General features: G+C 37.8%; 1 protein-coding gene across 1 annotated transcript; it reads left to right on the forward strand.

Annotated features, from left to right (window-relative positions):
• Positions 1-409: 409 nt before the first annotated feature.
• On the forward strand, positions 410-3,926 carry LOC114166457 (receptor-like protein 7). Its single transcript, XM_028051194.1, has one exon. It carries the CDS (start codon positions 439-441, stop codon positions 3,634-3,636), a length of 3,198 nt encoding a protein of 1,065 aa, XP_027906995.1. The 5' UTR covers positions 410-438; the 3' UTR covers positions 3,637-3,926.
• Positions 3,927-12,740: the final 8,814 nt, after the last annotated feature.

Below are 12,740 nucleotides of genomic sequence, written 5' to 3' on the forward strand. Positions count from 1 at the left end.
AATGAGTGGGTAATTCATTAAATTCTATTAATGCTATCTTAAAGTTTTCACTATAGTAAAAAGCGTAATCCCACTTGTATGGGACACGATTAATCGCAACCTTGGTAAGTTGAGGCTCAACAACCTCCAAATCTTCTTCAATTTTATTCAGCTTCTCGAGGCTAAGGTATGCCCAGTTTAGAAAGAAATGTATTATTTATATTTTTTAGTTATTCTATCTTTCTATGAAGTGGTGTTATTTGCATACACGAAAATTCAAAAGCTGAAACTGGGACATTCCGTCAAAGTGAGGATGGGTGGGTCCCTAGTGAAAGCCAGCATTGACCATAGACTTTCCCATGGAAGTTGCGAGTTTTTAAACATAACAAACAACCTTTAAACACAATTAAAACTTCTGTCTGTGGCCTAGGTGTGTCATTATCATAGTTATCATCTTCAATGAGAACTGTGCTAGTCTCACCAGTTCTGGCGATGCCATTGTTTTGGCTGTGCCTCTGTCACAACCTCTTTCCGGTTTCTGGCCTTTGTTCTGATGATCAGAGGTCATTGCTGCTCCAACTCAAGAACAACCTCACTTTCACCTTTCAAAGGAGCACCAAACTGAAGTCATGGGATCCAAGTAATGATTGCTGCAGATGGATAGGGGTATCTTGTGACAAGAAGGGACATGTTACTGCTCTTGACCTCAGTGGAGAATCAATCACTGGTGGTATTGACGATTCAAGCAGCCTTTTCAGTCTTCAATATCTCCAAAAATTGAATTTGGCTGAAAATGATTTCTACTCTGTCATTCCCTCTGCATTCAATAGATTGGAAAATTTGACTTATCTCAATTTGTCATATGCGGGCTTTGTGGGTCAGATTCCAATAGAGATTTCTCAAATGACAAGGTTGGTTACTCTTGATCTCTCTTGTTTTTCCTTTTTAACTGGGCATGCACTGAAGCTTGAGAACCCAAATCTAAGAAAGCTTGTCCAAAATCTCACAAGTATTAGGCAACTGTATTTAGATGGTGTAAGTATATCAGCTGCAGGACATGAATGGTCTAGTGCCTTGATGTCACTACATGACCTGCAAGAAGTTCGCATGTCATACTGCAATCTCTCAGGACCCCTGGATCCTTCCCTGGCAAGCCTTGAGAATCTCTCAGTCATTTTTCTTGATGCCAACAATTTATCTTCCGAAGTTCCAGAAACATTTGCCAATTTGAAATTTCTGACCATCCTAAGTCTTTCTTCTTGTCAGTTGACTGGAACATTTCCACAGAACATCTTCAACATTGTAACATTGTCAATTGTTGACGTGTCTTTCAACAACAATCTCCAAGGTTTCTTTCCAGACTTCCCACCCGGATCCCTTCAGACCTTAAGAGTAAGTAACACAAGCTTCTCTGGAGCATTTCCAAACTCTATTGGGAACATGAGGAACTTAACTGAATTGGATTTTTCTTATTGTCGATTTAACGGAACGCTTCCCAATTCATTGTCAAACCTCACAGAACTCATTTACCTAGACTTGTCATATAACAACTTCACAGGTCGAATTCCATCATTTGACATGGCCAAAAAGCTTGCCTACTTAGACCTTTCTAATAATGGTTTGAGTGGTGCACTTTTATCATCTTCTCACTTTGAAGGACAGAACAATCTTGTTAGCATTAACCTGCGATATAACTCGATTAGTGGGATCATTCCTTCAACCCTTTTTACACTCCCACAGCTGCAAAAAATTATGCTTTCCCATAATCACTTTGGTCAACTAGATGAGTTCACCAATGTGTCTTCTTCTAAATTAATAATCCTCGACCTAAGTAGCAATAATCTATCAGGGTCTTTTCCATCATCCATATGCCAACTCAGTAGACTCTCTATCCTCATACTTTCTTCAAACAAGTTAAATGGGACAATGCATCTAAATAAGCTTTGGGATCTTAGAAATTTAACTACACTTGATCTTTCAAACAACAACTTATCAGTCGATGTGAATGTTGCAAATACTGACCCATCTTACTTTCCCTACATAAAAAGTCTAAGGTTGGCATCCTGCAACTTGAAAACATTCCCTGGTTTCTTGAGAAATCACTCCACAATAGTTTCTCTAGATCTTTCGGATAACCATATCCAAGGAATGGTGCCCAACTGGATTTGGAAACTACAGAATCTTGAAAGGCTTAATATTTCTCATAATTTGTTGACTCATTTGGAAGGACCTTTGAAGAATTTACCTTCCAAGTTGGTTGGCCTTGATCTTCATCATAATAAAATTCAAGGGCCATTACCTGTTATTCCTGAAAATGCGCTCTATTTGGATTTCTCAAGCAACAAATTTAACTCTGTTATCCCACAAGACATTGGTAATTACCTGCCTTTCACATTTTTTCTCTCTCTCTCAAACAATACTTTGAGTGGCAGTATCCCTGATTCCCTCTGCAATGCTACATATCTTCAAGTGCTTGATCTTTCCAATAATAATATTTCTGGAACAATTCCCTCATGTTTAATGGCAATGAATAAGAACCTTGGGGTATTAAATCTGAGAAAGAACATACTCACGGGCTCTGTCCCAAATATGTTTTCAGCTGCTTGTTCTCTAAGGACTCTAGATCTTCATAACAACAAATTAGATGGAAAGATTCCAAATTCTCTTTCAAATTGTACTTCATTAGAAGTGTTGGACCTTGGAAACAACAAGATTATGGATCTCTTTCCGTGTTTGTTGAAGAACATATCCACACTCCGGGTATTGGTCTTACGAAACAATAATTTCCATGGTCACATTGGATGTCCAAAGACAACCGGCACATGGCATATGCTTCAAATAGTGGATCTGGCCATCAACAATTTCACTGGCAAGCTACCTGGAAACTCCTTTAGAAGGTGGGAGGCAATGATGTCTGATGAAAACCAAGCTGAATCCAAGGTAAAACATATCCAATATCAGTTTCTTCAATATGGTAACCAAATATATTATCGTGATTCAGTAACAGTTACAATAAAAGGTCAACGGATGGATCTGATTAAGATTCTAACTGCCTTCACTTCGATCGACTTCTCATCCAACCATTTTGAAGGGGAGATACCAAATGAGCTATTTGATTTTAAGTCACTCTTTGCACTTAACTTGTCAAATAATGCCTTCTCTGGTCAAATTCCACAATCAATTAGAAATATGAAGGAGCTTGAGTCCTTAGACTTATCAAACAATTCACTGGGAGGAAACATTCCCACAGAACTAGGAACTTTATTCTTCCTATCAGTCCTGAACCTCTCCTTTAATGATTTAGTGGGAAAGATACCAACAGGTACCCAACTTCAGTCATTTCCAGCTTCTTCCTTTCAAGGAAATGATGGCCTCTACGGTCCTCCATTGACTAAAGAACTGGATCCCAGACAGCCACGGGTGGTACAAGAACATGAAACATTAGTTTCTACAATTGAGTGGAATTTTATTAGTGTGGAAGTGGGACTCATATTTGGCCATGGAATGATTTTTGGTCCACTCTCGTTTTGGAAGCAATGGAGGATATGGTATTGGAAACTTATTAACAAAATTCTGTGTTGGATCTTTCCTCAACTGTACTTTGAATATGCAACCAAGAGAGGTCAAACCTATGCAACTCTAAGATGGCAGCATTAGCTATTAATAAGTGAGCAAGTAAGTAAAAGTCACTGGCATTCATTAATAAATGCTACCATCTTTCTTCTTTTTTACTTCTCCAAATTTAATGAGACACAAAATAATTATTATTAGGATATACATATGTTTATTTTTGTGTCTCAAGTTTAGTAGGAAAAAAAATTGACATGCCGAATAAAAGGCATTTTTAAAAGTTTCTTTTACACTCTTTTTAAGAGAAATTTTGTATCAGTTACTTTTGTGAGGAGTGGGAACTGTGTTGCTTACATATCAGTTACTTTTTCTTTTAATTTGTGTGTCACATCTAAGCCTTTTCACATTTGTATTTTAATACTTTTCAAATTTTGTAAATAGTTTGATATATTGTTTAAATATTGTAATTTAAAAGTTATTGAAATTATTTTCTTAAAAACATATTTGATTTGTTTCACCGAAGTTTTATACATAAGAGATACTGAAAAACGGTAGGAAAGTCAATTATTGAATAACTTATGTATTTTGTATTTTACATATGTGCATTCGACATAAGATATATTATAAATAAAAATTGAATGTAGCGACAGTAAGAAAACTAGAAATGATATTCACTACAAGAAAGGTCACGGCATCTTCAGAATTCCATGCGAATTGGGGAAAGGACGCATTACTGTCAGCTTTGTGTGGGAGTTTGACCCACCCTCTAACTGGGTTGGCTAATGAATTTACCAGATTTGGAAAATCTACTAGTAATGTTAGTCATATCAACGATAAAACGATTTCTATATTAGTTAATAATTGACATATAACATGGATCAAGTGATGACATAGTCCTCACTCATTATTTTATTTTAAAATAAATGTCATAGTTAGTGAGACCTTACTTAATACTATTTTTAATATATATCATAATTAGATACAAGTTATGATTTATAAGTAACTGAGCATTTAAACTAAAACCAATATTTTTGATGATTTTCATCTAATGTTATCAGGAAATAAAAATTTACTAATATTTGTGTAATGTTCGTTAAGAACAAACGAACAGAAATAAAAACTTGAAATAGTTAAAATTCATGTCGACAGTATATATCAAGTATATATGGTGGAATTTAAAATTTAGTTGTTAAAAAATTATTTTCTTTTAAAATTTACAAGGAACTATCTCCAAACCAGATTCAATCATGTCAAAGATTATTGTACAGAGGGTGCCTACCTACTTCATTTCCATCTACAATTACAATAGCTAAATTAAGTTACTAGAGAAAGCACGTCAATAGAAAATTTATTTTCTATTTATAGAAAAAGTGAAGAATGTCGATATATAATATTTATATTTGTTACATAAACTTAGACAAGAATAGTTGGAAGAACGTAAAAGATTGGAGTGCTTATTAATAATAATTATGGAGTTCATTAAATTGTACTTTCATAGTAGTTGGATAGTTGTGTTTAAAACTAGAAGTTCGTTAATAGTATTTTGATAATAGTTAGATAGTTATGTATTAATGGTATTTTGGTACTAATTGTATTAAATGTATGTGGTTGAAAGACTAAATTAAAGGGTCTATAAATAGTGCTTGTACTATTCAAAGTTTCACACAAGTCCTAATATACAGTGTTTATCTAGAAAGACTTGTTTGTCAACAAGTTGGCATCAGAGCTAGAGAGCCTAAGTGTTTGAATGCTTAAGAAAGAGTGTTTGAGAACCAAAGAATTTGAGCGAGATGGTCAACCTTGCAAATAGTATGCCCCTGCCTAAGCTAACAAAAGTCATTTGTCAACTGACAATTGGAGTCTACATATGAAGGTCGTCCTTGGTTCTCAAGAAGTATGGGAACTAGTTGAAAATGGGCACCAAATGGGTATTGCTAGTAGATAAACCAGTCCCTTGCTCGACCTTGTAAGGACATTGGGAAGGCCCTCATAATCACAACTTCCTTTGGAACTCCAATAGGCTACATGGAGGAACATATCCGGTTGAACTCTTTGATGTGCTTATAAGGGTCTTCATGCACTAGCTCATGGAACTTTGGTAGCAACTTCACTAATTTAGGCTTCAACTCAAAGCTTGGTGTCCCTTGGAATTTTGGCATTTGAATGCAAGGAAGTTGGAAGCCCATCTCATGGTTGTCCAGCTCCTTCATTGATATTTCCATTGACAAAGTTCTGTTATCTCAACCAGGTTCTCAAACAAAGGGGTTATATCCAACAAAATCGTGATACTACAAAACAAAAGTGAAACCAAATGATAGCATTTAAGGAACTTAATAGATAGAAAAATAAATAGAAGAAAAACATAAAACTATGCATATGGATTCAAGACTAAACCATGCAAGCTAAAACTTAAGTCGTCATTTCCCCAGCAACGACACTATTTTGTTAACTCGTTTTTAAGTCGCGCTTAAAGTAACAAAAACCAAAATCCCCTTAATGAAATATAAGGAAACCCTAGGTATCAAATCCAAGGAAATGGTACTTATTAAGCTTAGCGTAATTTAATCTCATAAAATTAAAATAAAAGAAAACAAAGGGGAAAAATAAAATTAAAGACAAATTAAGAAAGAAGATTAGAATTTATTCAATTAAAATCTAAAGTAAATGCATGATGTAAACAAAATTAAGAGATGCATGAATGTAATGCATCAATTACTTCTATATAAATGATGATGGGCATTATCTAAAATGGAACGAAAAAGCGACTTAAAATGGAATAAAGAAGATCCTAAATGAGGGATATGATTCAATGAATGCTAATTTATAATGCTAAAAGTTGGAGTATAAACAACCACTACAGTGAAAGCGTGAAATACACTAATCCAACATATACAAAGCTTATATAAATGTAGAGTTTCTAAAGAATGCATGAATCCTAGATGAAAGCTACTATATGGAAGTGCAAAACCTAATTAAGCATGTGACTAATGCAATAGAGAAACAAAACATGCCTACAAAGATTTGACGGTAAAACAGTGTGCACTAATCCAAATCTACTTGGGATGATCAAATCAGATTTATATGCATTATAACCCATAGACAGAATTGAATTCAACATAACTAATAATGCAATGAAAGGGTGAAATTTAACTACATATGCATGTTCAGGACCTGCTTCAGAATGTGACTAATGCTAAATGTTCCTATCGTGATGAGCACTATGCTAAAATGCTAGCAAAACATGGGACAACAACCAAACCAACATAAAATGATAGGACTCCAAATAAGGGTCATACAGTGAGAAAGGAGCATGGGCCTGTTACTCAACAAGGCACAATTATTAACGGTAGGCCCAAGATATGGAATGTTTATACCAGAAGAAAGAAAGTGGGGCCAAGTCGGAAAGGAGTGAGAAATTAGTTAGAAAGCAGGGCTGACATGTAAGAGATTCTATTTTGGTGGGTTTGGGTATATGGGAGAGAGGAGAGTGGTGGAGGGGAGTTAGTTAGTCTTTTGGGTGAAAGGAGAGGTATTCTCTGGAGGAGTCTATGACTCTGGAATTATTCTTTTGCTGCAGAATTATAGCCCATTATTGTTTTACTGCATAAATTGATGAATAATACATACCTATCTTTTTCAGTTTTCCCTAGTTTCTATCATTGGTCCGACCTGCCGGATAACGAGGGGAGCTAGTATTGTTGTCCATGCCACAAAAAATGTTTGACCGAGTCGAAGCATTGGAGGAGAAAATGGTAGCAATGGAAGTATCAGTACGTCAGTCATTGGCAGAATTTCGCCAATCCATTTGGGAGGAGTTTGCTAAGTTGCATACAGAACGCTGTGAGGATCGTCAAACATCTCCATTTTTGGGAATGGAGTCTGGAGCAGAGTATAAGATGTCGGCGAAGAAGGTTGAGTTGCCATCTTTTGACGGCACTGACCCTGTGGGGTGGTGACATATTTTGAGGTGCAAGGCTCAACCGAGGAGGTGAAAGTTCGTTTAGCCAAGTTGAGCATGGAAGGTGCAACCATTCATTGGTTCAACCTTCTACAAGAATCTGAGAAGGACTTGTCGTGGGCCTAGCTGAGACGAGAGTTGATAGGTCATTATGGGGTCGTACCAGTAATAATCCTTTTGAGGAATTAAAAGATTTGTTACAGATGGGTAGCGTAGAAGAATATTTGGCAGAGTTCGAATACATATCATCTCAAGTATCGCGGCTACCAGAGGAGCAATACCTAGGCTATTTTATTGGAGGACTACGATCAGAGATTCGACGGAGGGTTCGCACTTTCAACCCTGTGAACCGTCTACAAGCCATGTGTCTGGCTAGAGATGTGAAATCGAATTACAGGGTGATGGATTTCAAAGAAGAGGAGGAGCACGTGTTTGGAAAAGTAATCGGGATTGGGGTACGGGTCAAGTCGACAAGTTTGGATCTGGGTCAGGCTAAGGCCCATATCCAATGAGGTTAGGAGTTGGACCAGACCCAACACAAGGGACAAAATCCAAATCATTTTCGGTGAGTAGTTCGGGTCCCCACGAATCAAGATCTGTGACACCGCAGGGTAGTCGTGTATCTGCAGACCGTACTCCGACCACCAATCGCAATCGTGGTACGAAGCATTTACCGTATTCTAAGCTGATGAACAGGAAGGCTCAGGGGCTTTGTTTCCAATGTGGTGAGAAATACCACCCTTTACACCAGTGTACGGAGCGCCAATTGAGATTGGTGGTGTTAGTAGATGACGAAACAATTAATGAAGAGGGGGAGGTTATCGCGATTGAGCTGCGAGAGGAGGAAGTTGATCGTACCTTGGAATGTGGGTCTATGGGGCTGTTTGCGGAGGTCGAAATATCATGTGGGGGTCGGAATCATCCTTCAACCTTGCGTTTAGAGGGTCATCTCCATGGAGTAGCTTTGGGGTTGTTGATTGACAATGGTGCTAGCCACAATTTTATTTCTCCTCATGTGGTGGTTGCAATGGAGTTGAAAGTCGACAAAGGGAAATCGATGGGGGTGCGTTTGGGAGATGGGCACAAGGTGTCAACTGTGGGAAAATGTAAAGAGCTGGAAATTCAATTAGGAGAATTCTCTACTGTAGTAACGCCATATGTGTTAGAGTTGGGAGATGTAGACATGATTTTAGGAGTTGCTTAGTTGTAGAGATTTGGGAAGGTCACTTTCGATTGGGAGGAGATGACTTTGAGTTTTGTTTGGCATGGCAAACAAATAGAGTTACACGGTCAGAAACATAGGAAATCTGGACAACAAGGGCAAACAGTGACTTCCCTCCAGAGTTTGGTTAAAGGGAACAGTCTTGATGAAAAGTCCAATTTGAAACAAGGGTTGTTTGATAAATAAGTTGGAGATATTCGACAAATTTTAGCAAATTTTGCGGTTGTCTTCTAGGAGCCACAAGGACTACCACCATGCAGGGTTGTTACTCATTCCATTGAATTGCAGCCTACAACGGGGTCGGTTAGTGTGCATCCTTACCGATACCCATATCACCATAAGGAGGAGATTGAAAAACAGGTAGGGGAGATGTTGAAGCAGGGAATTATTAGACATAGTTCAAGTGCGTTTTCCAGCCCTGTCATTCTTGTTAAGAAGAAGGACGGATCTTGGCGCATGTATCTGGATTATAGGGAATTGAATAGGGTTACAATTCCTAATAAATATCCCATTCTAGTTGTAGAGGAGTTATTAGATGAGTTACATGGAGCGATTTATTTCTCAAAACTAGACTTGAAATCGGGATATCATCAAATACGTATGACGAAGGAAAACGTTCATAAAACGGCTTTTAGGACACATGAGGGTCACTACGAATTTTTGGTGATGCCTTTTGGGCTGACTAATGCCCCTGCAACTTTTCAATCAACCATGAATAATATTTTCAAGGCATATTTACGAAAGTTTGTTCTAGTATTCTTTGATGATATACTAGTGTACAACAAAGGATGGGAGGAGCATTTGAAACACGCAGCTATAGTGTTGGAGTTGCTGCGTGAACAATACTTTAAGGTAAATAGAAAGAAGTGTGTTTTTGGGAGTAGGCAGTGGACCCAAAAAAATTAAAAGTGTGTTGAATTGGCCTATTCCTCATAATGTAAAGGGTGTAAGAGGTTTTTTGGGCTTGACGGGGTACTACCGAAAATTTATTGCGAATTATGGTAAGATTGCTAGACCTCTCACGGGATTGACAAAGAAGGACGGGTTTCATTGGGGTCCTGCGGCAGAGTTGGCTTTTGAAGAATTAAAAAAAGTAATGACTCACGCTCCTCTATTGACCTTGCATAATTTTTCCAAGCCATTTGCAATTGAGTGTGATGCCTCTAGAGTAGGGATAGGGGCAGTGTTGATGCAAGACGATCACCCAATAGCTTATTTCAGTAAAGCTTTGTCACCTAACAATTTAAATAAATCAGCCTATGAAAAAGAGTTAATAGCGTTAGTCTTAGCTGTCCAACATTGGAGACCGTATCTGATTGGAAGAAGTTTCAAGGTGTATTCTGACCAGAAAAGCTTGGGACACCTTTTACATCAAAGGATCACCACTATAGCTCAAGAAAATTGGTTGGCAAAGCTGTTGGGATATCAGTTTGAGGTGATTTACAAACCTGGTCCGGATAACAAGGCTGCTGACTCACTGTCAAGAATGTTTGAAGATGGTGAATTGAAGGAGATTCAATCTTTTCCAATATGGCTGCAGGAACAACATGTCCAAAACGAAGTTAAATTGGACCCTTTCTTGCAACAAGTGGTGCAGAAGTTGCAGCAAGGGGACTCATCAGTTGCGTGTTTCAGCATACATCGAGGGGTGTTATTTTACAAAAACAGATTGGTGTTATCCACAAAGTCATCTTTAATTCCAACCATTTTAACTGAGTTTCATTCGTCACCAACAGGTGGTCACTCGGGTTTTCTAAGAACCTATAAACGTATTGCAGGAAATGTCTATTGGAATGGTATGAAGGGGATGGTTCAAGAATTTGTTAAGGCATGTGAGGTCTACCAACGCCAGAAGTATGAGGCAACTTCTCCAGCAGGATTACTTCAACCCTTACCTATTCTGGATAGGATTTGGGAAGATGTTTCCCTAGATTTCATTATAGGATTGCCCAAATCAAAAGGGTTTCAGGCGATATTGGTGGTGGTGGACCGGTTGTCTAAATATGGTCATTTCATTTTGCTGAAACATCCTTAAACTGCAAGGGAGATTGCTGAACTGTTTGCTAAAGAGATTGTGAGACTTCATGGTATTCCACAAAGAATTATTTCGGTTGCAGGGAACAACATTGAAAATGAGTTCAGCTTACCATCCAGAGACTGATGGTCAAACAGAAGTAGTTAATCGATGTTTAGAAGCTTATTTGCGGTGTTTTGTGTCAGAACAACCTAAGAATTGGTCATATTGGGTACCTTGGGCAGAGCTATGGTATAATACTACGTTTCATGGATCTACTAGCAAAACTCCTTTTGAAGTGGTTTATGGGAGAACACCACCTCTATTAGTGTGTTTTACACAAGGGGAAACACGAGTGGAAACAGTAGCAGCTGACTTGGTTGATAGAGATGAGGCCATTCGACAATTGAAATATCAGTTGTTGCGAGCTCAACATCAGATGAAGAAATTTGCAGACAAAAAACGTAGGTTCATGCAATTGGAGGTGGGAGAGTGGGTGTTTGTCAAATTGTGGCCACATAGGAAGCAGACCATAGCTCGACGTATTAATCAAAAGTTGGCACCTAGGTATTATGGACCTTTCCCAATAATTCAAAAAACTGGAGCAGTGTCTTATAAGATGCAGCTGCTAGAATTAGCCATAGTACACCCAATTTTTCACATTTCTCAACTGAAGAAGGCGATTGGGAACCATGTGGTGGAATCTGTTTTGCCACCAGAATTGGGCATAGAGGAAGAATTGATGGAAGAGCCCGAGGCAGTGTTAGCAGTTCGGGAAATTTCTAAGGAGGGTACCATTATTAACCAATGGTTGGTGAATTGGAAGGGAAGAACCGAGGAAGAGACAACATAGGAAGATGAAGTGCTATTGCAAAGTCAATTTCCTTTATTCAGCCTTGAGGACAAGGTTGTAGTTGCAGAGGGGGGTAATGATAGGACTCCAAATAAGGGTCATATAGTGAGAAAGGAGCATGGGCCTGTTATTCAACAAGGCACAATTATTGATGGTAGGCCCAAGATATGGAATGTTTATACCAGAAGAAAGAAAGTAGGGCCAAGTGGGGAAGGAGTGAGAAATTAGTTAGGAAGTAGGGCTGACGTGTAAGAGATTCTATTTTAGTGGGTTTGGGTATATGGGAGAGAGGAGAGTAGTGAGGGGGAGTCAGTTAGTCTTTTGGGTGGGAGGAGAGGTATTCTCTGGAGGAGTCTATGACTCTAGAATTATTCTTTTGCTGCAGAATTATAGCCCATTACTATTTTACTGCATAAATTGCTGAATAATACATACCTATCTTTTTCAGTTTTCCCTAGTTTCTATATAAAACAGTAGCAGACCAAAACCACATAACAGTAACAACACACCCACACTAACTCACTCAAATGCATATCCATAATTATATCAATATGCTATACAAATGCTAAGTGTAGATTCAAGACCAGCTCATAATACCAAAATTACCATTTGAAGGCAGCCCCGTTGGATAGGTGATTTAATCACAATGCAAACATACTCTATGCAGAAGAAACCAACGAGATTGATGCTAATAAAGGCATAAATTACAAGAACCTAATACAAACTATTGTAGAGAAGTAAACTGATGCAGTGTGGTGGAATTAACTAAGAAAATGCATGACACTGTATTGAAACATTAAAGCAGAAGCATAGTAGTGAGTTCAGCTGACAATGTTGAATACTCAATCATGCCAACTACTAGATGTAGATGTAGGTGTATAAACTTAAAATGCATGAGATAAAAGTCCCTACCACTAATACTAATAGAAACCATATGATCATATAAACTAAATTCTGCAAGAATTTTAAATCTGAGAAAAGGAAAGTAAATTGTACAAAATCATAAATCATAAATCAATAAATTGTACAAAATAACAAATTGAAAAAGAGTACATGATATTATCATGGATTCCTCTGCACTCAAGAAGACATCTAGATAATTTGTGCCTACTTTGGGATCACTTAATTTGCAAGAGGAAACATA

This window comes from Vigna unguiculata, chromosome 10 (assembly GCF_004118075.2).
Source record: "Vigna unguiculata cultivar IT97K-499-35 chromosome 10, ASM411807v1, whole genome shotgun sequence".
NCBI classification, from domain to species: Eukaryota; Viridiplantae; Streptophyta; class Magnoliopsida; order Fabales; family Fabaceae; genus Vigna; species Vigna unguiculata.